At 42.7% G+C, this 27911-nt stretch overlaps 1 protein-coding gene across 9 annotated transcripts in view; it reads left to right on the forward strand.

The window, feature by feature from the left end:
• MAP2K5 (mitogen-activated protein kinase kinase 5) overlaps positions 1 to 27911 on the forward strand; it is a 270153-nt gene that overhangs the window by 97060 nt on the left and 145182 nt on the right. For all 9 annotated transcript variants that reach the window (XM_089310609.1, XM_089310612.1, XM_051821809.3 and 6 more), the window contains 4 exons: positions 2311 to 2379; positions 2467 to 2548; positions 19389 to 19450; positions 25223 to 25271. In XM_089310609.1, the coding sequence (XP_089166735.1) occupies positions 2311 to 2379; positions 2467 to 2548; positions 19389 to 19450; positions 25223 to 25271 (262 nt within the window). The remainder of the gene's footprint in view (positions 1 to 2310; positions 2380 to 2466; positions 2549 to 19388; positions 19451 to 25222; positions 25272 to 27911) is intronic.

Below are 27911 nucleotides of genomic sequence, written 5' to 3' on the forward strand. Positions count from 1 at the left end.
CTGGAAGACCTTGTGCGGGGAGCTGGGGGACTGGAGGAACTCGCAAGACTCAGTCTCCACTCGTGAGGGCTCCGTGGCCACTCAGCAGGGGTGAGCGCTACGGGAGAAGTACAGAGGACCAGATAGAGGTGGATTCTGAGGCAGGGCTTTGGGGTGGCAGTGTTCAGGCTGCGTCTAACAGAGAGAAGAGCACAGTCAGGACCTGTGGAGCGGAGGCACAGCACGCTCCACACACAGGGGACAGCGGCAGCCAAGCCTGTGCATGAATGTGGCCAGGAAAAGCCATCAAAATTCATCTTACCTCAGGTGAAGAGTGCGCTTGTGGGGGTGAGGGAGGGGGAGGAGTTAGAATAACAAATTGAAAAGGATTCCTCAAATGTCAGACCAGAGCCTTGAGTTTATTCCAGGCCATGGGAACCCAGTGGCGTTCTTGATCCGGTGAATGCTAGAGTTCCAGCCAGTAGCTTTGGGTTAACGCCAAGGTTTGGCTTGCCCTAAGGAATCGTGTCCCTTCTAGGTTGGTGACCTGCAGATGCGGTACATCTTATCTCAGCACTGAATGAATGGCATGTTTGCAACCTGCAATAAAGGTTCTCCCCCTTTCTGTGGAGTGCCAGTCACCTCGGAAGGTTTATAGGAATACCAGGGTGTGATTCCAACCTTGGAAATTCTGATTCCATTGTTCTGGGATGAGGCCTGTGCAGCAGGAAATTTTTACAGCGCCCTGGGTAATTATAATGTGAGACCAGGCTTGAGAACTGCTGTTTAAGGTCAATAATAATTTCATTCCTCTTAGCAGAGTTTTTAGGGTGAAAGACTTTCTGTACTTGACATAGTGGTGTGCATAGCAGGAATATTTTATGGCACAGAATTGAAACCACACTCAACACATTTATTTTGTTGTGAAGTTTTATACAGGAGCGAAAATGTTTAGTGAGTACTGCTGGCAAATGACTATTGATCGAGAGAAGTGTTTAAATGTTTCTTGGCAGTTTCGTATTATACTTACAATCTAGGTTAGTGAGAGCTTTTATAAATAACCCTAAAGCAAACTCTAGATAGAAACTGGCTAGGCTCTTTTTTTCCTCTCGCCTTCCCCTCCCCCAAAGGGATGTCAGCACTGGAAAATGTGTGCTTAGGATTGGCCTTTTCTTTCCTTGTTCTATCAGCAGCTTTCAAGTCATAATTTATGGTTTTTCTCCAGCATAGTTTTATGTATTTACAAATATATATTTATATAATATATAGAATTATATATATCTAATTGTACTGGGAGATATATATATATATATGGATAGATATAGATACAGATATAGATATATTCTTCACTTGTAATCTAAAATGTAATTCAGTGTTGGGTGATACATGTATAACTACCCTGTCCTGGGGATCCTGAAAGTTACCATTTTTATCTAGAAATATCTGGAATCACAAATTGTGTCATGGATGTTAAAAACTCTCTTCAACCTGTTTTGTTTCTGTCACTGTCTTTTGGAATTAAACCATCGCTTCCCTTGAACTGGCCTCACTGAAGGGCTTGGTGCATTCTGAACCATTTATCGATGGGCCTTTGTTGAATAACTGTGAAGTAACAAGGACTCCTCCTGAGTGGGTTTCGAGTGCTTGCGTTTCTGCGTGACAGCTCCGATGCCCGGGCTGAAATGTGAAGGACAGCCCTGCAGCTCCAGGCTGCACTGGCTGGTGAGGGGGTCACCAGATCAGAGCAGGGCTCTCCCAGCTGTGCCTGCCTCCTAAGAGGAGGGGGTGAGGTGCAATGAGGCCGGGTCTGGCACGGGCATCATGTGCCAGGGTGTGCAGGGAAGCTCCACCCGCCTGGGAAGATGACTCAAAGATGGCAGCTTTGTTCCAAGTCCTTACTTTGCTCATTCTAGATGTTTTCATTACCATTTCATTTCATTACTCTGCTTACTGCCTCATGCCTGCGTCACAAGATAGTTAATTTGTTGTTTCTGGATGCTTTGAGGGTCACTGGTGTCTTCCTCTTATGAAAATAACTAATGCGGCCAAAATAGGGTTCCCAAATTAAGCGCCTTCTGGCTTAACTGACTTTTAAAGCCATTCCTGCTGACCTTTGAGCCTGGCTTTTTCCCTGGGCCCATCAATCAATCACGTCCGTGCCCCTCCCCAGCGAAGGTTGGTGCTCCTGGGGACTGCAGTGGTGGGAAGGGGCTGTGGGTGCGAGCAGAGGAACAGCCCCTGTGACCTTCAGTTCTTGCATTTCATAGAGATGATGGCTGTGTTCAGTTGCAGGAGAATGAATGTGTGACTGTTACTACCCTTCATATTTAGGTCATACTACTAGATATTACACTGGAACTTCAGAAGCAAATTATGTCTGAATTGGAAATTCTTTATAAGGTAATTTTCTTATTAACCATTTTTACAAAAGCATACCTGTGGTTTCAACTTGCAAGTTTGTAACTTCTTTTTGTTTTTTTCTTACAGTGCGATTCATCATATATCATAGGATTTTATGGGGCATTTTTTGTAGAAAACAGGATTTCAATATGTACAGAATTCATGGATGGTGAGTTTCTTCTTTTCATTACTTTAAGAATAGTTTTTGAATACTTTAAAACCTGATTTTGAAATAGATTCTGAATAGAACTAAAAATAATTAAAAGATATCAATAATTACTTATTTTATACTCTAAAATCATCCCCATATTAGGGGTTTCTAGTGTTGAATATTTACAGTTGAGCTGTACTTCCATGAATGCAACTTCATTTACTCACACTGAAAATTTAAATAGAACAAATTAAATGCTAGTCTAATCGGTGGTTTGATATCTGATTCTTCAATGCAATCTGTCTTTATTTGCAAAACAGATGTTCTGTTCTTTTAATGTTTCAGTAGCCAAAACAGATTTTCTTTTAAAGAAATCTATTAACCCAGTGTCCTGTGTTTTTCAGAAAGAAATCGGTTCTTAATTGCAAGACAGGAAATTGTTTCTCAACGCAGCTGTTTAGCCAAGATGTGTTTCGTTTTCTTTGGACTTAGCCCTTTCCTTCCTTCAACATTTTTCCTTCTACCTCTTTTGGAAGCTTTTTTGCTCAATCCAAGTATTATGGCAAAGTACAGATTTTGGAGTCCCCTGTCAGTGAAATGCCATCATTGTTGTTATTGTTCTCTCATTTTCAATCTAAGCCATCTTCACGTTTTATCCATTCAGTTTTTTAATGTCTAATCCATTGAAATGTAGCCTTTTTAATATGGGTAGTTCCTTGTGGGGATTCTCCCTACATTATTAAAACACTTAGTTTAGGCTCTGTGAGACTTTTTAATGAGCCAACATTGATACCTTTTTATTTTTTTAAAAGATTTATTTATTTATTTGAAAGACAGAGTTACACAGAGAGAGAGGAGACAGAGAGAGATCCTGTCTCCATCCACAGGTTCACTCCCCAAATGGCCACAACAGCCAGAGCTGGGCCAATCCAGGAGCTTCTTCCAGGTCTCCTACATGGGTGCAGGGGCCCAAGCACTTGGGCCATCCTCCACTGCTTTCTCAGGTGCATTAGCAGGGAGCTAGAGTGGAAGTGGCACAGTCGGGACTTGAACTGGAGCCCGCAGAACCACAGGCGGCAGCTTTACCTGCTCCGTCACAGCACCAGCCCCAACATTTTTTATTTTTTATTTAGCAGGGTTGGTTTATTTTTTCCCAAAGACAGAGAGGTGGTGGGGGTGGGTCATAGACACAGAGAGATACTCCATCTGCTGGTTCACTTCCCAAACGTTCGCAACAGCTGGGCCAGGCTGAAGCTAGGAGTCTGGAACTCAGTCTGGGTCTCCCATGTGGGTATCAGGGATGCAAGTCCTTGAGCCATCACCTGCTGCCTCCCAGGCTGTACATTCGCAGGAAGCTGGATCAGAATCGAATTGGAGTGTGAACTCAGGCACTCTGACGTGGGTTGCAGGTGTTCTAAGTGGTACCTTAAGCACCATGCCAAATGCCCATCCTTGATACTTTGAAACTACAGGAAGCATGGGGGGTGTGTGTATATTTAAATGTTCATAATAAAATTAATGCATATATAAATTATATATCCTAAATTAGTTATAGTAGATATCAAGAATTTAAAATATTTTTAAAAGATTTTATTTATTTGGAAGGCAGAGTTACACAGAGAGAGAGAGAAAGCGAGTGAGAGAGAGACAGATCTTGCACCCCGTGGTTCACTCCCCAAATAACTGCAATGGCCAGGGTTGGCCCAGGCCAAAGCCAGGAGGAGCCTGGAACTCCGTCCAGGTCTCCTAAGAGAACAGGAACCCAGGTACATAGGCCATCTTCTGTTACTTTTCCAAGTACATTAACAGGGAGCTGGATTGGAAGTGGAGCAGCTGGGACTCAAACCAGCACCCATATGGGATGCCAGCATTGCAAGCATCAGCTCAACCCACTGCGCCACAAGTACTGACTCCAAGAATTTAGAATCTTATAATCTTAAGAGTAATGTGACAGTTGTGGAGTCTAACGAGAAAAGTAGATTAACAGAGCTGATGCATGTTATTATTTTATAACTTCCATCATTTTCTTTTTTTGAAGTCTTCAGCTTTTGTTACATTAAAACTTTTTTATTGAGATAAATTCACCCTTTTAAAGTATGCAGTTTAGTGGTTTTTGGTATATTCGCAAGGTAGCCATCTAATTCTAAAACTTTTTTAAAGTTTTATAGTTACAGAGAGGCAGAGGCAGAGAGAGAGGGAAGTCTTCCATCTGCTGGTTCACTCTTCAAATGGCTCCAATGGCCGGAGCTGTGCCGATCCGAAGGCAGGTGCCAGGAGCTTCTTCCAGGTCTCGCCACACAGATGCAGGAGCCCAAGCACTTAGGCCGTCTTCCACTGCTTTCCCAGGCCATGGTAGAGAGCTGGATCGGAAGTAGAGCAGCCAGGACGCAAACCAGCATCCATATGGATGCTGGCACAGTGCGGCCTCCGAAAACACTTTTCACCATCCTCAAGAAATACCCATTGTCCATGAGAGTCACTCACTAGCCCCTTTCCCTCGGGCTCCTGGCAACTACTCATCCACTATAGATTTACCTGTCCTGGTAATTTCATGTAAATTAAATCCCACAGTTTGTGGGTTTTATGTCTGGCTTCTTTCACTTAGAATGCTTTCGATGTTCCTCCGTGGTCTAGTGTGTATGAGTGTTTTTCATTCCCTTTTATCACTGAGTAATATTCCATTATATACCTGTACCATATTTTGTTTCTTTCATTAGTTGATGATCATTTAGGATATTTCTGCTTTTTGCAAAATTATGAATAAGGCTGTTACGTTCATTAGTGTACGGTTTTTGTGTAGACATACACTTTCTGTTCTTGGGCACATAACCAGGAATAGACCTGCTAGGTCACACAGTAACTATATGTTTAAATTTTTGATGAACTGTCAGACTGTTCTGTTCTATTTTGCACTATTTTGCATTCATATATCAGCAGCATGTTGAGGGTTCCAATTGCTCCATATTCTTGCCAGCACTTGTTAGGTATCTATTTTTATTGTAGACTGGTGGGTGTGAAATGGTGCCTCATTTTGCTTTTTGTTTGTTTTTTACATTCTCATTTACCATATTTGAAAGGCAGAGAGACAAAGATCTTCCATTCGTGGATTCATTCACTAAATGCCCACAAAGGCTGGGGTGGGCCAGCCTGAGGCTGGCAGCCAACAGCTCAGTCCAGGTCTCCCACATGGGAAGCAGGGACGTAACTAACTGAACCTCACCTGCTGCCTCCCAGGGTGCACAGTGGAGGAAACTGGAATCAGGAGCCCACTCAGGACTCAAACTCAGGCACTCTGATGTGGCATTGAGCATCCCAAGCAGGGTCTTCACAGCCAGGCCAAATACTTGCCCCTCTTTTTGCTTTTCTTTTTTTTTTTTTTTTTTAAGATTTTATTTTATTTTTTATTTGAGAGTTAAGAGTTACAAACAGTGAGAGGGAGAGACAGAGAAAAAGGACTTCCTTCCGTTGTTTCACTTCCCAATTGGCCACAACGGCTGGAGCTGCGCCCATCCAAGGCCAGGAGCCAGGTGTTTATTCCTGGTCTCCCATGAGGGTGCAGGGGCCCAAGGACTTGGGCCATCTTCTCCTGCTTTCCCAGGCCATAGAAGAGAGCTGGACTGGAAGTGGAGCAGCCGGGACTAGAACCGGGGCCCATATGGGATGCCGGTGCCGCAGGCAGAGGATTAACCTACTGCGTTGCGTCACATCAAGGGCCCCCCTCTTTTTGCTTTTGATTTAGGTTTCTCTAGTCATCATTGATCATTGATCATTCTCTAGTGATCATTGATGCTGAAAATCTTTTCTTGTGCTATTGACTGTGTATCTTCTTTTGAGAAACTTATACTCAAGCCGTTTATTCAAGAATTTTAGAAATTTTTTGAGAGGCACACACACACATGCACATACATACAGAAAGAGAAAGAGGGAAAGAGAGAGTGAGGGAGAGAAAACAAGCAAGCTCATACCTGCTGATTCATTCCCCAAATGTTGAAAATGGTCATCTGGAAACTCAGTCCAGGTCTCCCACATGGGTGGCAGGAACCCAATTATGTCTGCGTTGGCAGGAAGCTAGATCAGGAGCCAGTACTGGGAATTGAACCCAGGCACTTAGGTGCGGGGGTGGGCATCTTGACCACTAGGCTACATGCCCACTCCCTTTTTCCTTTGTGTTTGGATTATTCCCTGCTGGTGTATAGGAATACAATCGATTTTGTGTATTGGTCATGTATCTCACAGCATTCATTTTCACAGGTTTTTGTGGATGCCTTGGGGTTTTCTGTGTACAAGCAGATGCCACCATCTGCTTTTTCCCTTCCAATGGCGATGCCCTTTATTTCTTTTTCTTGTGTAATTACCCGGCTGGAACCTTCAGGACTGTGTGAGTGGAAGTGGTTAGAACAGACCTCCTCCTGCTGCTGCTGGTCTTAGAGGGAAACCTTTCAACTCCGTCTTCCACCACGAAGTGTGATAGTAACTGTGGGTCTCCGGTAGCTGGCCTTTATCAAAGTGAGGACATTCCCTTCTGCCTTCTGTTTCTAGTTTGTTGTTGGACTTCTTTTTTTAATCATGAATTCATAATAATTTTTTTTCAATTTTTTTCTATGTCTTTTAAAATTAGCATGTGGTTTTGGCCCTCTTTTCCATTGATATGGTACATTACATTAGTTGATAACACATGGTGAACCAGTCCTTTTTTTAGAAGGTTTTTATTTAATGAATACAAATTTCATATGTACAGCTTTAGGAATATAGTGGTTTTTCACCCCATTCCCCCCCTCCCTCCCCCACTCCTATCCCACCTCCTACTCCCTTTCCCATTCCATTTTTTATTAAGATTCATTTTTAATTGATTTTATGTACAGAAGACCAACTCTATAGTAAGTAGAGATTTCAGCTGTTTGCACCCACACAAACGAAGTGTAAAAGTACAGGGGCCGGCGCTGTATTGCAGTGGGTAAAACCGCCGCCTGCAGTGCCGGTATCCCATATGCATACCAGTTCAAGTCCCAGCTGCTCCACTTCCGATCCAGCTCTCTACTATGGCCTGAGAAAGCAGTGGAAGATGGCCCAAGTCCTTGGGCCCCTGTGCCTGTGTGAGAGACCCAGAAGAAGCTCCTGGCTCCTGGCTTTGGATTGGTACAGCTCCAGCCATTGCAGCTAGTTGGAGAGTGAACCAGCAGATGGAAGACCTCTCTCTCTCTCTGCCCCTCCTTCTTTCTCTGTGTAATTCTGACTTTCAAATAAATAAATAAATCTTTTTAAAAAAGTATAAAGTACAATTTGAAGACAAGTTTTTTAAGATTTATGTTATTTATTTGAAAGAGTTACTGAGAGAGGTAGAGCCTGAGAGAGGGAAAGAGAGAGAGAGAGAAGTCTTCCATTCTGCTGGTTCACTCCCCAAATGACCGCAAGGGTCAGAGCTGAGCTGATCTAAAGCCAGGAGCTTCTTCCAGGTCACCCACACAGTCGCAGGGGCCTACGGAGCTGGGCCATCTTCTACTGCTTCCCCAGGCCATAGCAGAGAGCTGGATTGAAAGTGGAGCAGCCAGCACTCAAAACCGGCACCCATATGGGATACCAGCACTGCAGGCTGGGGCTTTAGTCTGCTGTTCCACAGCCCCTGCCCCTAACATTCTTATTTTTGACATCAGTGACCACCCGAGGCTCTTGACATGAGCGGCCAAGGCTATGGAAGCCTTTTGAGTCCATAAACTCCATCAGTATTTAGACAGGGCTATATGCAAAGTGGAAGTTCTCTCCTCTCCAGAGAAAAGTACATCCTTCTTTGATGGCCCCTTATTTCCACTGGGGTCTCACACACAGAAATCATTCATGCAGAACAGTTTTTGCAACTGTGTTTTGGCTTTCCATGCCTGAAATACTCTCATGGGATTTTCAGCTAGATCCAAATGCCTTAGGGGCTGATTCTGAGGTCAGAGTGATGTTTAGGGCGTTTGTCATTCTATGAGTCTGCTGTGTGGACTGCTTCCCATGTTGGATCATTCTCTCCTTTATAATTCTATCTATTGTTATTACCAGACACTTGGTCTTATCTATGTGATTCCTTTGACTTTTAATCCTATCTATATGATCAATTCCACACTTCATATGATCACTTTATCACATAAGATGGGATTATTACCACCCAGCTGAATGAACCAGTCTTAGAATCCTGGAATCACTCCACCTGTCCTTTTTGTGCATGATCATGTGTTGCTTCTGGGGATGTGCTCTGAGACGTGTGTTGTCAGGCAGTTCCGTCACCGTGCAGACAGTGTGGATGCCAGCCTAGGTGGTATTGACAACTGCACACCCAGGGCTGTCCTGCTGTATCGTCCGTCATATGAGCACTGCATTGTGGACCAAAATGCTGTTGTGTTGCTCCTGACTGTATTGCTGAATTCAGTTTGCTAGTATTTTGTTAAGAATTTTTACATCCATATTCAGAAGGGATATTGGTCCACATAGTTTTCTTGCCTTGTAATACCTCTCTGGTTTTGATATCTGGATAATACTTGTCTCATAGAATGAATTGGGAAGTGTTATCTAATATTCTGGGTTTTTTTGAAAATTTTGTGAGTTTGTGATGTTAAGTCTTCTTTAAACATTTGATAGAATTCACCCAAGAAATCTGGTTCTGACATTTTCTTTGTAGGTTTTTTTTAATTATGGTTTACATATTCATCATTTTAAATATTCAGAAGCTTTAAGTACATTGCCACTGTTCTGCAAACATCACCACCTCCATCTCCAGATCTCTTTTTGTTTTACAAGGCTGAAACTTAAGTGGTAACTCTCTGTTCACCCCTCCTCCCAGCCACTGGAAAACAGCTTCCTACTTTCTGTCTGAATTTGACTGTTGTAGGTAGCTCATGTACTTGCAGTCATAATCTTCTTGTGACTGGCTTATTTAATTTGTGTTGTGTCCTCTGAGTTCACCCATTTTTTGTAACATATATGAGAATTTCCTTCTTTTCTAAGGCTATATAATATTTTTTATTACTAGTTCAACCTCTTTAATAGTAACAGGTTTATGCAAATATTTTATTTCTTCTTGAGTCAGCTTTGATAGTTTCTATCTTTCTAGGAATTTGTTGTTTCATCTGGCTCATCTGATTTGATGGTATGCGATGATTCCTAATATTCCCTTATAATCCTTTTTATTTCTGTGAAATCAGTAGAGATGTTCCCTCTTCCACTGAAGCTTTTAGGACTTCTGTTTTCTGTTTTATTGGTCAGTGTAGCTGAAAGTTTGTCCGTTTCTTTAATCTTTGTCAAAGAACCAACTTTTGATTTCATTTTTTTTCTCTATTTTTTATTTTATTTCTGTTCTGACTTCATAATGTCTTCTACTTCCTTTGGGTTTTGTTTGCTACTTTTTTTTTAAGGTGGAGAGTTAGGAGAGCAATTTGCAATCTTTATTCTGATTTAATACAGACATTTGCTGTAATACTTCCCTATAAGCACTGCTTTAGCTGCAACCTAGAACTGGTGGTATATTGTGAATCTAACTCCCCTCCCACACCACAAAAAATGCTTTGTGATTCTTTTTGACCCGTTTTTATTCAGGACTGTGTCATTTAATTTCTTTCTCTTTTTTTTTTTTTTTTGTCCATAATTGAGATTTCATTGGCATTGAGAATCAGCACACACATTTTAACTTGTACACAGTTCTTAACATACATACCAAAAATCTAAAAAGCCATGAGTTGTCATTATTTTTTTAAAGTTATTCCAGTCACTTTCCAGCTCCAAATCTGAGGCAACTCTTCCTTAAGAGGCTGTCAAGTACAAGTATCTTCAAATGTTGCTGTTACATAAATCCCACCTATTCACAACTTAGTATGATCTACACGACATACTCAAATTTTCAGTCTTTCGCAGCACATGAACACAATCATTAGGAAAACTGGACTCCCACAACCGAAGGTGTTACAGAGCACACGTAGTTCCCACACAGTGACAAGGAGTAGTTTCCTATAGGAAACAATTCTACTAAACAATGCAGGAGAAGTAACTGAAAACTTTCAAGACAGATTAAATGCACAACTGAGATTCCAAATTGCCATTTAGTACGCATTGTATTGTAGGATATAAAAACCACCCCCACCTATGGAATGTTAAGCTGACACCCAAGATAGACAAAGCCTCCCATAATCCAGTATGCCACTCTTCTGGTTGTCCCAAAAAGTAAACAACCAGCAAATTACTTCACCTCATAAAAAATCATTTACACTTAAAAAATGGGATGAGGTGGGCTTCCCTCCTTCTTAAAAATGTTCCTAGAGCTACTAAAAAACTTGATTTACAAAATAGTTGATAAAAATTTTCCTCTGGATTGTACAAGAAGGGAGACTGGGATCCCTGATAGACATGGTGAATGATATTAACCAGACTTGGCTTCTCTCTGTGCTGCTTCATCAGAGGCTGGACGCTCCCATGTTGAGTTTCCATTTTCTGCAGACGAGCCTTCTTTAGCTTCCTGGTGAACAACCCCGGCCTGTTTCCCTTTGCTCCTGTGTCCCCCTGTGCGTTCACTTTTTGGCCTGATTTCTTACCCTCCTCGGCAGCCTTCTTGAGCTTCGCTTCCACTTTCTCAGGGGCCGTCTCCTGCTGCTTTTCCAGGCACATTAGCAGGGAGCTGGATCATAAGTGAAGCAGCCGGGACTCAAACTGGCGCCCGTATATGTTGGATCTAGTTGGCTTACAGCACTATTCAGTATTTTATTTCCTCTTTCATCTGTGTCATTGTTTTATCCACTTTTTAAAAGTGAGATATCAGAGTCTCCCACTAACAGTTTCCAGTTGTCTGTGTCTCCTTTCAGCTCTGTCACTTCATGCTTCAAGTGTTTTGGTACTCTGAGGTCAGATGCTTATATGTTTATAATTGTTACCTCATGATGGATCGACCCCTTTGTTTTTAGAAAATGTTTGTTTTTAGTAACTATATTTGTCTAATGTTAGTGTAGCCACGCCCCTGTCTCTGTTGGTTCTGCATGCACATTGTATCATTTTTCATTGTTTATCTTCATCCTACTTGGGTCTTTGAATTTGAATCTTGTCGGAAGGAAGCGTATACTTAGATCATTTCTCAAAATCCAGTCTGCCAATCTCATACTTAATTAGAGTGCTTAAGTCATTTACATTTACATTTAATATAATTACTGACAAGATTTATATCTACCATCTCACTGTTTTCTTCTAAAAGTGTTAAATCATCTTTTATGTTCCTCTATTCCTCTGTTGCTATTTTCTTACCTGTTGAATGCATATTTTCTTTTGAGGATTTATTTTATTTATTTGAAAAGCTAAGAGAGTGAGTGATCTCCCATCTGCTAGTTCACTTGCTAGATACCTATAACATCTGAGGCTGGGCCAGTCTGAAGCCAGGAGGTGAGAACTCAATTCTGGTCTCCCATGTGAGTGGCATGGACCCAAGTACCTGCAGCCTCCACGGTACACATTGGCAGGAAGTTGGAATTTCGAGCGGAGCTGAGGCTCAGGCCCAGGCTCTTGGATATGCCATACAGGTAGTCTGAAGCAGTATCTTAACTGTGGCACAAACCATTTGCTCCTAGCTACTTTCCAGTCAATGTGCCATTTCAACTTCTGTGTGTTTTCTTTTACTATATTTTTACCAGTTGTAGTATTAGTAGTTGCTCTAAGAATTACAGTTAACATCTTAACTTGTAATAGTTTGCTTCAAGTTAATAACAACTTCATTTTAATAGTATACAAAAACTACTCCACTGTGGAGCCATTCCTTCTTCCTTCCTTTGTGTTGTTTAAACTATGTAATTACACACTTACATATTGTGTGTCTAACACAGATTTCTAATTATTGCTTTATGAAGTTGCCTTTTTAATCAAGAGAAAAAGCAATTTAGTAATGCAGTTACTTTCACCAGTACTTTCCATCCCTTCATATGAATTTGAGTTACTGAGTTTGATGCTGAAAGAGTACCTTTTATTTCTTGTAGGGTAGGTCAGCTAATGAAGAAGTCTCTGTTTTTGTTTATCTGGGGATGTGTTTTTAGAATAATTTTATTGACTTAAAATTTTTGATTGATAGTCTTTTTTGTTCAGCCATTTGAATATATCATTCTTTTTTTTCTTAGCATTTCTGCTTTATTTATTTATTTATTTTTGACTGGCAGAGTTAGACAGTGAGAGAGAGAGAGAAAGGTCTTCCTTCTGTTGGTTCACCCTCAAATGGCTGCTATGGCTGGCGTTGCGCTGATCTGAAGCCAGGAGCCAGGTGCCTCCTCCTGCTCTCCCATGCAGGTGCAGGGCCCAAGCACTTGGGCCATCCTCCACTGCCTTCCCGGGCCACAGCAGAGAGCTGTACTGGAAGAAGAGCAACCGGGACAGAATCTGGTGCCCCAACTGGGACTAGAACCCAGGGTGCCGGCGCCGCAGGCAGAGGATTAGCTTAGTGAGCCGCGGCGCCAGCCTGAATATATCATTCTATAACCCCTAACATCCATAGTTTCTTACTAATAGTCAGCTGTGGGTTTTTTTTTTTTAAGATTTTATTTATTTATTTGAGAGGTAGAGTTACAGACAGACAGAGGGAGAGACAGAGAGGAAAGTCTTCCATCTGCTGGTTCACTGCCTAGACGGCCACACAGCCGGAGCTGAGCCAATCCAAAGCCAGGAGCCAGGAGCCAGGAGCCTCCTCTGGGTCTCCCTCTTGGGCCATCTTCCACTGCTTTTCCAGGCCATAGTAGAGAGCTGGATCAGAAGAGAGCAGCCAGAACTAGAACCGGCACCTGTATGGGTTCCAATGTTGCAGGCAGAGGCTTAGCCCACTACGCCACAGTGTCAGCCCCACCTATTGGCTTTTTAAACACATCTTTTTATTTATTGTACCTGAAAGGCATAGTGACAGAGAGAGGGAGAGACTCAAAGAAAGGCGACAGAGATCCTCCAGCCATGGTTCACTCTGGTCCCCAAATGGCCACAACAGCCAGGTCAGGGTCGGGCCAAAGCCAGGAGACAGGAACTCCATCCTGGCCTCCCACGTGGGTGGTAGGGGCCCACAGAGTTAGGCTGTCTTCTGCTGCTTCCCAGTCACATTAGCAGGAAGCTGGATTGGAAGCAGAGCAGCCAGGACTTGAACTGGCGCTCTGATGTGAGATGCCAGCGTCACAAGCTGTGGCTTAATCTGCTGTACCACGTTGCCAGCCTCCGGCTGCTGAGCTTTTTAAGAATTCCTGTATTTGATGTGTCACTTGTTTTGCTGCCTTCGAGATTCTCTTTTTTTGTCTTTGGCTATAGACAGTTTGATGATGATGTGTCTAGGTGCGGACCTTTTTGAGTTTATCCTATGTGGAGTTTATTGAGGTTCTTGAAAGTGTAGATTAAATTGTTCATCAAATTTGGCCACTTCCTAACCTTATCTTTTCAGATATTCTTCCTGACCCTTTCTTCTCTTTATCAGGTTCCCATTGTGCATATGTTAGGTGTGCTTGATAATGTGCTGTAGTCCTCTTGAGAATGATATTCATTATTCTTCATTATTCTTCCTTCTTTTCCTCATACTGGATAATCTCAATTGACCTGTCTTCCTGTCCCTTGATTCTTTTTTCTGCCCTCTCAAACATACTGATGATCCTATCTATTGAATTTTCCATTTTGGTTAATGTACTTTTCCACTTTAGAGTTTCTGCTTGGTTATATATGATTTCTGTCCCATGTTAGATATTCTCTGTTTAAGTCAACATTTTTCTTATACTTTTTTAGTTCTTTACACTTTCTTTTTTAAAAGAAAAAGATTTATTTATTTATTTGAATGGTAGAGTTAGAGGAATGGGGCTTCCATCTGCTGGTTCATTCCCTAAATGGCCACAACAGTCCAAAGCCAGGAGCCAGGGACTCCATCCTGGTCTCCCAGTTGGTTGGAGGGAACCCAACAACTTGGGCCATCTTCCTCTGCTTTCCCATTCACATTAGCAGGGAGCTGGATGCAAGGTGGAGCAGTGGAGACTCAAACCAGTGTTCCTGTGGAATGCCGACGTTGCACGTAGCAGCTCAACCCACTGTGTCACAAAGCTGGCTGCTACTTTCTTTTTTTATTATTATTTGGACATGATAGCTGGAGATGTACAGATGTACAGAGATGTACATCAGTTTCTGTTTATATATAAAACAGAACCTAGACTGAATTTGAACTCAAATAATCATCATTCTTGCAAGAACTACCCTCCTAGGACATGTCTCCAGTGACTCAAAGACCTCCCACCAGGCCTACCTCCTGTCCACCACACTGGATCAAATCTCTACCCTTAATCCATCAAAAATTATCATTAAGATTATCGGGGATGGCTTTTTGTAGCAGTTTCGCGGAAATTGTAATGTCAGTGAAGTAACGCAGGGAAGTCGTAGGCAAGAACTTTGAGGCCAAGAGAGTAGCAAGAAAAATGCTCCAAGGTAGAAGCAAGCTGGATGTGATCAAGGGCCACCAAGAAGGCCAGGGTGACCAGAGAGTGATGATGAGACTGCCTGGGGCCAGACAAGAGGCCAGAGAAGTCTGGCACGACCATGCAGGCCTTGTGGGCCCTGGCAAGTTGGAGTTTCAAGTAGACTTTATTAGGAAGCCATTGGAAAGTTTAAAGTTGGGAAGTGATGTGATATGCTTTCTTTTTAAGTTAAAACTAAATACACTCAGAAATACCCAAATAGAGGATCTCTGAATATGTGAATGTTTTTCAAAACTTTTATTTGTTTATTTTTATTTGAAAACCAGAGAGACAAAGAGACAAAGATCTTCCATCTACTGATTCACTTCCTAAATGTGCAACAGCTGAGGCTAGCCAGAGTCCCAGAACTCAGTCTGGGTCTCCCAGATGGGTGCCAGGGACCCTGATAATTGAGCCATCCCCTGCCACCTCCCAAGGTGTGCCTTAACGGGGAGATGGAATTGGGAGTGGAGCCAGAGCTCAAACTTAGGCATTCTGACATGTGATGTGGGCATACCAAGTGGCATCTTAACCACTGCCCTGAATGCCCACCCCTAGGAATGTATGGAATAAATTGTTTTCCACTTCACCTCCCACAAAAAATATGCTTCAAACAAAAAAAGGGCTTTTTGTATATGAGGAGGCTTCAGAAATTCATAGAAAATGTATATTATTAATTCAGTTTTTCCATGAAAATTTTTAAAACCCCCTCACATTTTCAAATTAGCGAAAGCTAAGAGACTTCCTACTAAAATTTTTGCTTGTGGCTTCAGATTTCAATTTTGTTAATGTATATGGTCATCTTAAAAAAAATGTTGGGACTAATATGATAGTAATGTTGCTTCTCATTGTTTACCACATATTTGTGTGTATCTTCCACGTAAGGTACTATTTAATATTTTAGACCCTGTAGTAGGGTAAACACAGGCCTTACCCCGAGTCCTTTGGCCTACTTTCATGAAGATGATGGCCCTAATTTATCAAGAGAAGCATGAGTGAGAGAAAGAGTTGTTTGGCATGAGTTTTTGCTGAACTGCTAAAAGTCTCCCTCTTGGTTCCTATGGTGGATAATGACATGCAGTGTAATGACTGGTTAGGAGCAACCTATGGCTAGGGAACACAAGAAAGTGACACGTCACAGAGAGCAAACTAGTGGCCTTGGAATTATGAGCAAAAACCCAAAGCAACCAAGCTGTAGATGAGTAAGTTCCTAAATGCCTTGAGTACCAGTGTGTCAGCTATGGGTAAACTGTGTCCATGCATGTCTTACAATATGGCAATCAGCGAGACATTTCAGGCTGCAGAAAGTTTGCATGTGACGCTCACGCTATGTGAGATAGCTTTTCTGCTCTTTGGAGTTCAAATGCTTGGGTCTTCCCTGAGCTCTGCCATCAGCCGACTCATGGGCATGGCTGGAACACATCTCCTGAGTGAGTTTCCCCCATCTGTCAGATAATCACGGGACTCATCATTAGTGTTATTCCCAGCCCCACTGTTTGATAAGTTGGTAGATCTAAGAATTGCTTGTTTGGATAGACTTATAGTTTAGAAATGAGAGCAAAACTAGATTTTTATCTAGTAATTTTTATTACACCAAATCCCTCTGCCATTTTGAGCCTGATAGGAGTTACTGAATTGCAAAGAGAACTCGTGGAGCTCAGTACAGACTTAATTCTGAGTAGATCAGCTACAGCCTTTTTTTTTTTTTAATCGCTATTGAACATGAAAATGACAGGATGATTCTGATGATACAGAGCCAGAGATGTAAACATTTGTAAGAATGGCTAAGAAAAGTGACGTTTTAAAGCGATATTTACAGAAACAAAAGAAGTAAACTACCTCAAAGTGGGATTCCCTTTGGCTTCATCTGATGATGGTCATAAGGTAATCTTTGTCGTTTTGGTTTGGCTTGTTGAAACCATTGCCCAACTGGCTGATCAAACTCTGATTTATCTCCTACATAAAAGTAAATCTCCTCTTAAGACTGCTTACAGGTACATGTGGGTGGGCTTTCGACTCCTAAGTAGTTGGTCCCGTGATGTGCCTTTTCAGTCTTCCAGACACCCACATGTAAACGTCGCTCCTGACAGTGTTCATCCTTGCAACTGCCAGTTTCTCGGAAAGATCCATGAGGGCACAAATGTTTTTTCTTCACCTTCTCTGCGTCTGTAATAAAAATCTTAGTTGGTGAGAGTGTTTCAGCTCATTGCAGGAGTGTGGTTTTTCGGTCTCTCTCCAGGAGCGCGCAGGAGAAAGCGTAAGCTGAGTCACACTGTGGTTTCCCAGATTCTTGTCCCACTCTGGAAATGCAGGCAGAAGTGACCTGAGAGAGCGATTGTTTCCTCCTCTCTGCTTGGATCAGGAAAACCACAGAGCCAGTGGCTTCGTATATGCATGTATAGCTTTTTTGTTTGTTTTTCAGAGAAGAATGATTCCATTTTTCTCTTTAGGAAAACTTGGTGTAAAAATCCTGACGTTTTCAGAATAGACTTACAGCATTTCAAAAGAATGGCACGCTCCATACTGGGGCCTTGTGAGGCACTCTTATAAACACCTGTGGTAAGGTGGTAAATAGCAGTGTTTAGCCTCTGATGGGAAAAATGTTTCTCAAATATCCTGGACAGTTTCTTTATGAAAAAGAAAGCGGTACACCTTGATTGGAATCCTAAAGTTTATTTCAAGGTATTGAAAAAGTTCTCATATCGGGGCCAGTGTTGTAGCAGGCAAAACTGCCGCCTGCATCCCATATGTGTGCCAGTTTGAGTTCTGGCTGCTCCACTTCTGATCCAGCTCCCTGCTAATGGCCAGAGGAAAGCAGCAGAAGATGGCCCAAGTGCTTGGCCCTCTGCCACCCCCATGGGAGGCCTGAATGAAGCTCCTGGCTCCTGGCTTTGGCTTGACCGAGCCTAGGCTGATGGCGGCCATCAGGGGAGTGAACCAGCAGATAGATCTCTCTCTCTCTTTTCTCTCTCATTCTCCCTCTCTCTGTCTCTGTAACGCTTTCAAATAAATAAATAAATATTTTTTAAAAATAGCTCTCATACGGCCGGCGCCGCGGCTTAATAGGCTAATCCTCCGCCTGTGGTGCCGGCACACCGGGTTCTAGTCCCGGTTGGGGCGCCAGATTCTGTCCCGGTTGCTCCTCTTCCAGTTCAGCTCTCTGCTGTGGCCCGGGAGTGCAGTGGAGGATGGCCCAAGTGCTTGGGCCCTGTACCCACATGGGAGACCAGGAAGAAGCACCTGGCTCCTGGCTTCGGATCGGCGCAGCACGCGGGCTGTAGCGGCCATTTGGGGAGTGAACCAATGGAAGGAAGACCTTTCTCTCTGTCTTTCTCTCTCTCTGTCTACTCTGCCTGTCAAAAAACAAAACAAAACAAAAAAAACAAAAAAACTCTCATACAGTCTTTTCAAACACTCTGTTCCTGAGATTCTTAGGCCACTTGTGTGAGATTCCAATTTTCTAAACATACACAAATTTATACTTAAAGTGAGTGTTCAGTTCTTCAGAATGGTTACCCAGGAGACCTCCTTTCTGCCAGTGACGCTGTTGTTGCTAGGGCAGGCCTGAGGTCTGCTCCTTTGAAACCTCTTCAGAGCAGCCACACCGATCTGGTGAAATCCATGGTAATTTCAGCTCATTCATTCATTTGTCCGACAGGTATTTATTAAACATCTGCTGTGCTAATTTCTAGATGAATGAAAATGAAAAACAAAATAATGGCTCCTGCCTCAATTATGCTCACAATTCGGTGGGTTTGGTTTGCTGAATTCTGTCAGTGACTATCATCTGACTGAGAGAGAGGTGATGAAATCATGAGACTGTGGGTTTTTTTACCTCATCATGTAGCTTTCAAAGTGGTATCAAAAGAGAAGTTCCAGAAAAACATTTGGAATAGATCGATTGCTTGTCTTGGCACCTAAGTTGCAGAATAACAGTCATTCAGACACCATGAACGTTGCTATCTATACTTTTTTAGTTTTTATGTGTATTTTGGACCTTACATCTACCGGTTTGGTTTGGCCAATGTGAAAATTTCAAGATAGGGCTTTGGTTTACATTTGAGAAAACTGGTACCCAGGCAGATGCCTAAATGTGGTTGTCATGTTGATCTCTGGAGTCTCGTGTATGTGTTTAAATTTACGTACATTCTTAGGCAGCCCTTGACTGTTTGCCTTCCATTTTTTCATACAGTTGACTGTATGCTTGGAAATAAGATGGAAGTGTCCAATTGTACTGCATCTGGAAATATGCTGTGTCTTAAATAAAGTTGGACTTGAACTCCCATTTTATCCTACACATGATGGGAAAGTGGATTCTTACAGTGAACACACTAAGAAGGAGCGCAGTGCACTGTGTGGTGTTTTCATTCATAGTAACAAGGTATTTGTCTCTACAGGGGGATCTTTGGATGTATATAGGAAAATTCCAGAACATGTCCTTGGAAGAATTGCAGTCGCAGTAAGTATTTGCTTCAGGGTAGGCAGTCTGGGTGATCTAGCCCTCTGCTCAAGCCTGTTCTTTCTCTATCTTCAGGATGCTTCTTTTTCTTTAATCCCAATCCAGTTTCTTACTTCCCAGTGCTTTGATCACTTTTGTCTATCATAGACCCACAATGTGGTCACCTGGCGTTCTTCGTCTTCTAGGTGCTCTGCCCTGTTCTGCTGTCATGGTTTTGCAGGGACCTTGGTGTTCCTACTGACAAGTAAAATTTCCAGATTCTTCAAAAAGAAACTGGCTTTTTTGGACATTTTATTGTTACAGATGATAGGATTAGAAAATGCTTAGGAAGTGAGAATTATTAAAACAGCCTATGCAGAAATGCTTCTGAGTTCTTGAAGATTTTCACAGTTTTCTATTCTTGGTGTTTAGTTTTTTTCCTCAGTTGCCCCTAGGAGTTATTCTGCTTGTGATTAAAAGCAGTTTTCCTGTATTCTGCTTTGACAAATAAACTGCTGAAATGTACCAGCTAACCTGACATTACTATGTAAGCTGCAGATTTCAAATTTGGAGGAGGGTAGGCCAGCCAGTGTCTAAGAGAAGCCACAGGGTGGTGTGATAGTAAACACTTGCTAAACTAACGGCTCTCTGATAGCTGCAGTGGGCGAATGCAGAACAAAGCGTGTATGCCGTGGACCACGTAATTAAGTGGCTGATTTCCACACTCGTCGTACAGCAGACTGACAGCCAAATCCTTTAATCCAACGTGGACGCTTCCTCAGTCGCAGTTCATTGTAATTCCCAGCTTCCCTTTTTTCTTTCTAATTATTAGTGTGAACTGCCCAGGGTGATGAGAACTTTCTTTTCTGATGCTACCGCTGCTAAGCAGCTTCTCATCTACAAGTAGGTGGATTAGTTCAGTATGAAGTCTGAGTACCTAAAGCACGATTTTAGATGAAAATAAAAATGTTTCATTTCCTCTTTTAATCTCGAAGAGAGGGGTGGATGCTTTGTGGCTTTTGGCAGTTCTTAGCTCTAAAGTTTAATAGCGCGGATAATAAAGGGCAAAAAAAAAAGGCAAGGATGCCAATTGGGGAAGAAAAAAGTATATAAGTTCTGTATACCCCATTGCCTATTGAACTGGGCAAAAAAGTAGAAATCTTGGCCTCCCTTCTAAGCAGGGCACACACACAAGGACACACGAGGCCACTGGGTCTCAGTTCTGGTGGGCGGGGCTGGAAGACTCTGAGGCTGATGGAGTCCGCAGAAAACAGTGCAGCCTCAAGTACAGGGTTTGCCTGGGGAGTAATGGAAAATATGACAGAAATTACTTCAGCGAGAAGCAGTCAAGCAAGTGCTAGTCTAAAGTATTGTTCATTTGTACTTAGATTTCTTCGTTGGGATTTTTGCTTTTTTGAAAAAAATCTTAAATATATCCAGTTTTGCCAGCCTTTGTGACTTATAAGGTCATAGTAATAAAAATTACTTCTAATAATTTTGCTCTTTCTTTGCCATTTTCAACAGACTCTGCTAGAGATTAAGTTGCATGATACCTTGGAAGAGAGAGAAAGAGAAATTTGAATAGGCTGCAAACTTTGTTGTAGCCGAGGGTCCCCAGATTGGCACCTGGCTGACACCTGGCACTAGGTGGTTTGTTTCAGTCACAGTTAGACTGGCAGATTAGTGGGTTCTAGGTCACGGTTGTTAAGTCAGTGTCTCTGCAGTCTCGTTGGGTTTCCAGTCTCCTTGGTTATTTCTCATACAGCTCTCAGAAGGCACCACCAGCATCCTGCTCCTGAGCTTCCTCAGGGAGCCCTTGAAGGCGTGTGGTGCTCTAGCTAGGAGCAGAGGGGAAGAGGAGGGACCTGGGGATGCGTGAACACTTCCTGTGCCTGTCCCTGCTGCGCGCTCTGTGAACGAGTGGTGGTCATTGAGTCTTCAAGCAGCCCTCTGAAGCGTGGGTTCCCGAACGTGCTTCACCCCAGGCAGCGTGATGCTTGGAAAGCCAGGGAGCGTGGCGGAGGTAGGGTCCAGGTGGTCAGCACTGACCTGAGAACATGGCTACCTGCTTCCAGATCCCTTATCCTTTCACTCTCTTTTCCTCGGAGAATGAGAAAAAAATGGGAGGAGGAGTGAATGGGAGGCCTGGTTTAGAGAGAGAGAGAGAGAGAGAAGTAGAAATGAGAGAATCATGGAGTGAAACATATGTTTGCTTTATATTCTTACTGTGTCTTTAACCACATTTAGGCATTTCTTGCTGTATGACAAGAGACCTTTTGTTTCTTTTTTTTTTTTTAAGATTTATTTTTATTTATTTGAAAGGCAGAGAGAGAGAGAAGGAAAGGGAGAGATCGTCCATCTGCTGATTTGCTCCCCAGATGCCTGCAACGCGAGGGCTGGGCCAGGTGGAAGCCGGGAGCCTGACACTGATCCAGGTCTCCTGTGTGGTGGCAGGAGCCCCAGTATTCCAGGCACATTAGCAGGGAGCTGGATTAGCAGCAGAGCAGCCAGGACTCCAACCAGCACTCATATGCCAGGCCTTATCTCAGGCAGCGTTAGAACCCAGCACGCCCCAGCGGCAACCCCAGAGTGTTTTTCCCCAAAGAAATCCGTGTAAAGACTGCAGCCGTCGGACACGCTCCGTGATTTTCATCCCCGTCCACCAGAAGCTGGAAAGAGGAGTGTCTGTCTGCCTCTTCCTGCTTCCTGACACGCCTGCGTTTTGCTCTCATCTCTGGAGCAGTGGCCCTGTGTCCTGCATTTTGAGTGCTGACGGTGATTGACGTTGTCACGGAAGGGATGTACGCTGGACCTGTCGAGGACTGAGGGATTGGCAGCAGATAGAAGTACTCTGTGTCAAGGCTTTGTCAGGTCGTCATCTTGAACCCGAGCCTCCTGCATACCAATAATGCCCTCTAGTTTCTCCACGGATACATTTCCAGTTTCCTCGAATGCTAATATTTGTAGGTTCCTAGAGGAAAATATAGCCTGTAAAGTTGGAAGAATAGTACATTCTTTATTAATCCTTAACAAAATTTGTCATTCTAACAAATACCATATAATCAGTATTTGTTCTATTTTTTTTTCTATCTGGCAATCTAAATATATTGGATTGCCTTCCCCTTGTGTATTTCCTGTGGAACTAGTTTTAGTGGTTAACCATCTTTCATAAATATTTAGTGGGCATTTTATAATATGCAAATAAGATTCTAAGTGGAGATGTTTAACCCTACTTCCTCAGAACGCATAAGATTACTTCTGGGGGCTGGTGTTAGGGTGTGGCTGCTAAAGCTGCTGCCTCTGATGCTGGCATCCCATATGGTGCTGGTTTGTGTCCCAGCTGCTCCAATTCTGATCCAGCACCCTGATAATGGCCTGGGAAAAGGGGCAGAAAATGACCCAAGCTTGGTTTGGGCCCCTGCCACCCATGTAGGAGACTAGGAAGAAGCTCCTAGTTCATGGCCCAGCCCTGGCTTGTTACAGCCACCTAAGGAGTGAACCCATGGATGGAAGATCTCTGTCTGTCTCTCTGTAATTCTAACTTTCCAATAAATAAATAAATAACTCTTAACAAAAAAGTAACTTCCATGCTGAGTAAGATGACCTCCTACTATTCAAATTGATGTTATTTTTATAAACATTTGAAGAAATTTTTTGTTCTCTTGTGTCCTGTATAAGATTATCAGTAGTATTCTGACCCTTTGTTTTTTATGTCTTACCCTCCAGAACACAAGTGTTTTATTGCAATGCCAGTGTTGCAAACCCTGGAAGAAATCACATGTTATAAAAGTGTGTCCTGTTCTCCTATGATAGACAAACACAATGGGGAGTTGATCATACCATGTCAGCAAGTATTTGCGGGGCCCACCCAGCCCCGCTTGAAGAATTACCCTGCGATCACTTCTGCTGGGCATTCATTCAGGGAGACTCTCTTCTAGATCTTCAGTATTCGGAAATTGGTTTTCTCCCTTTGCACTTCTGTTACCGTTGTCCTGGGTCATCTGCAGCCCTGGCGTATGTGGCCCCAGTCCCCCTGTCACCATTTTAAGATGTGTAAACCACTCAGCGACTTCTCGTAGTAATAGGTTTTCTTGTTCTTGTCCCTCCTCACCTAAAACCTTCTGTAGTGATTGGCACTTTTAAATTCTTGTGAAGCATTTTGCGTAATGATGGTTTTCTCGCTGTGAGTGATGTATAATTATGAACAGTGTTGAAGGTGATGAGCTCATATGCACGTGCATCTAGGGTCAGCGGTTGCTGCGTCTTTGGTAACAGTTTGTATTCAAATAGTTTGAAAGATCTTCATGAAAACCACTGACTAAATTTTCCAGTAGAGGGTGATACCTGGAACCACAGTGTGCTTAGGGTCTTGAAAACACCTTTTTTTCCACATCTCATTTGACCAGTTATTCCTAACTCGGGCTGTGGATGGAGAAAGCGCCAGCAGTTCCTGACGTTTTCTCCTTGTGTTCCCTCCTCCTTGCCTGCACGTGGTGTGCACGTGGTGAGCAGCAGGCAGCCCGCTCGTGAGGGCTGTCTTCATCAACGTCATTCTTTGCTGTTCCAATTCATTTAAAAAATGGGAAGGAGGAGCTTTGTTTTTTAAACTTTTTAACAAATCAGGACAGAGTGAAGCTTACAAAACAGAAATTATGAAGCAGCAGTTCAGAGTTTCATACCCCACCTCCCGCTTCCCCATTACCATTACTGTCTGGTATTAGTATGAAGTGGGTCACAATTTAGGAACCACACCCAGCCTCCTGCTTTGAAAGTACACTTAGAGTAAATTGTTTCAAACTTACGGTGTTCGTGAAAATAATACAAAGAATTCCCACCCAGTAGCAGTTTAACACATGTGATTAAAAAGCCATCATTTCCCCCTAAGACACAGAGATGGTCTTAACCCCTAAATACTTTAGGTGTGTATTTCCTAACAGTCACATTGAAAAAGAAATCAGTGTGGACACAATATTATTTCCTATTCAGATTTTTCCAGTTGTGCAGTAACGTCATTTGTGGACCAAAGGCAGCAGCATTCCTGGCCCAGCATCCTGTGTGGGATCAGACACTGTTTGGTTGTCACTCTGCATCTCTCTGGGTCTCCCAGGGCCTTGGTGTCTGAAGAGAACACTGATGGTACACCTTCACCTTGCCTGAATGCCGTCTCAAGGCTCAGCACCTTGGCCGAGCTTCCTGGCAATCGGCAAGAAGAGCCTCATTTCATTCACTAGTTTGCTGACTTTTTAGAAATTTCTCTCTGTGGTCATATACGTCATGACTTAACAAAAGCTTACACACAGAAGAGCAGGAAATGAAAACAAAGAGAGAAGTCTGTGCTTTTCCACTGCCCTCTCCTCGCCTGCTCCCAGGGTCGTTCGGAAGTCAGAGTGTGTGGTTCCTCAGTCGTGACAAATAAGCCGATACAGGGAAGTGGGGCGAGGGCTATGGGGGTGTTTTGTATTTCTGCCTCACAACTTTTGTTTTGTAAATTTAAAACTATTTTGAAGTAAAATTTTTAAGAAGAGGTGAGTGTGTATACAGTTCCAGGTCATTTGATACACACGTACTTGTTGTTTGATATACACTTGGTGTGACTGATCTTGAGAATATTATGAGCTCACTCAAAAAAGGAAACTGTATCTCTGCATTTTATGTCCCCACCAAATTGGGAACTGATGGAGAAATGCTTATTGTTGACAGAATTTTAATGTAAGAATTGTGGTTAGTACATTTAAATGTGGAATATTCCCTCTAAAAAATGATAATTTTACTTTTTCTCTTTCCTAAATTCAGGTTGTTAAAGGCCTTACCTATTTGTGGAGTTTAAAGATTTTGCATCGAGGTATGTGCAGACTTATGAGCTCGGTCTTAATTTGGAGTGGTGGTTGGGCTCTCTGGGTACCTTGTTTTTTTACATGATCTGATATTTAAGCCAGCTGATATGTTTAGTAGTCAAAATGATGACTGCTTTATAAATGTTGTTTTTCTTGTTTTCTCCCTCCATTACGTTCATTGTATTTTTGTGAATCACATTTACCAAACATGTAAAAAGATATTTCATAATATTTGAAAATGACAGAGTCTGATTTGTCATACTTAACTCCAGTTGCTGCAAAGCCTTCAGTTTCTGCACAGTTGCATCCTTGCTTATATTAACTTTCAGGGCCTTCATACCCTGCTCCTGGTGGGATGGTTTCACAGACCTGGAAAGTGAAACCTGGCACGCAGTCAGAATGGCTGCTGTCCAGCAGTCAGAGAGCAGCAGGTGCTAGAGAGGATGTGGAGCTAGGGGAACCCTTACGCTCTTTAGATTACTGCAACCACCCTGGCAAACAGTAGGGACATTTCTTTAAGACCGAGAAATAGAACTGCCATATAATCCAGCAATCTCACTACTGGGTATATGCCCTGAAGACGTGAACGCATTGAATCTACCATGTTTATAGCAGTACTGTTCATAGTAGCCAACACTTGGAATCAAACAGCTTGTCCATCATCAGATAAATGGTTAAAGAAAACGTGGTGTATATGCGATGGAATGCTCTTCAGCTGTCAAAATGAAATCCTGTCATTTTCAGAAAAATGAATGGAATTGGAAGACACCATGTTGAGTAAAATAAGCCAGATACAGAAACACAAATATCCCTCTTTCTCCCTTATATGTGAAAGCTAAAATTTAAAGAAAAAAATTCAAATGGAACATAGAAAGTTGATTACTAGAGAGGCTAGGAAGGATCTGAGGGATGAAAGTTTTTTGGATTAAAAAATTAGGGAAGTCTGGGTGTGGTGCATTAATTGTGGCAGAGACACTAGATATTAACAGGGAAACAGAGTGAAGTGCATAGAGGAACTCATTGTGGTACTACGTCATGATTTTTTGTTTTATAAATTTAAAATTAACAATAGCTAAAAAAAATTTTTAAAGAGAAATTGAGATTTTTAAGGCATTGGGTGAAAGCATCAAAAATAGTCCCCCAGCCTATTAACAGAACACACGAGAGAAGAATCAGGTGACTACTGAATGTTCTGAAAGGACCCTCCTCTTGTTGGTTTTAATGGTCCCCAAATGTCGGAATTCATTTGGAGCAAACTGTTAGGTGAGAAAGCGACTATGACTGAGCAGCTTCAGGCTCGTGGTCCTCAGTCCCATGTAGTTCTACACATCTGCTCATCCTAGCTTCTTGTAGGTTTGGGGAGTGCCACAGCATACACAGAAGATGTGATTAAAAGAAGGATTTAAAAAACAAAAAGGTGTGGGGAAGAAGCGGGAAAAAAAGGATGTCTTCAACTAAACCTCATCTCTGTCTCGGAGGGCAGCTTTCTTCCGAGGGTGGTTTTAGTATCCTAGGCATTCTGAATTTTAAAGAGGCTGTCTCTTTAGATTTTGACAAGAGAAGTTTGAATTCTGTTCTTCAAGGTACTTGTAGTATTGAAATGGAATCAGAAACCAGACTTTTCTTTAAAACCAGTCCACTCTGTTTTCCGGAGCATAATGGCATGGTCCCCACATGCATGTGTGTTGGGGGGGGGGGTAGGGATGAGGAGTCCACACTTGTTCTAGGGTGCTGAGGTGCAGTGTGTAGATTCTGGAAGGGGGTGAGTTGTGTTAGTGTTGCTTCCTCTGCTGTGATTCAGGATGTAAACATGTCTGGGGCGGGGGCAGGGTGTGAAAGAAAAATAAAAGCTTTTTCACTCCCAGGACCAAGAGAGAGTGGTAGTTAACACGAACCACTTCAATTGTGTGTGTTCCTGGTACTTCCACCTCCCCACACCCATCAGGCCATAAAGTGGTTATAACCGTTTTAATAGGAATTAACCCAGTGATCAATTCTCATAATTTTATTGATTTTCATGGACATCTGCTATCCACTTGACAATGGGACTAAAGGAAGACATCAATTTTCAATAGCGAAGCCCTCGTTAAGAGGGCCCGCGCCATGGAAACGAGAGGGTTGTGATGGTGCAAGTGAGCCTTGGGATCATTCCGGCGTGGATGCCTCCTCTGTGGCCCTAACACCCCGTTAGGGAGCTTAGTATCACTGGGAACTGCAGTTAATAGGGAAATCTGTGTGAGTTATTCTGTAGTAACCCTTGTTTTTCCTCTAGCAGTTGTGCCAAAAGTGGATAGACCTTGAATATTCCCAAATCTAAATAATTTGGTTTCAGTTTTACTCTATGTCTGGGAGAACTAAATGCTCTTTTCATTTGAAAAGGGGTCTTGATAGACAAGTTTCAGATGGATTTGTCTGGATCCAAAAATGAGGACCTGGTTCAGACTCCCGGTCCATTCCCCCAGCCCTGCCCTTATCACAGTGAGCAAACGCAGCTGACCAGAGCTCCCAGAGGCCAGTGGGTTCTTCTTCCTGGCCCTGGTTGCGTGTGAGTCTCCGAGGGGCTGTCTGAGCAGTGCTTTAGAGGACGGGAGTGGTTTGATGAGTTGAGGGTGTGGAGGTTTCATTAGCAAATCCGAGCCTGTACTTGT

This window comes from Oryctolagus cuniculus, chromosome 12, assembly GCF_051225735.1.
Source record: "Oryctolagus cuniculus isolate XC-2025 breed Fujian yellow rabbit chromosome 12, ASM5122573v1, whole genome shotgun sequence".
NCBI lineage: Eukaryota > Metazoa > Chordata > Mammalia > Lagomorpha > Leporidae > Oryctolagus > Oryctolagus cuniculus.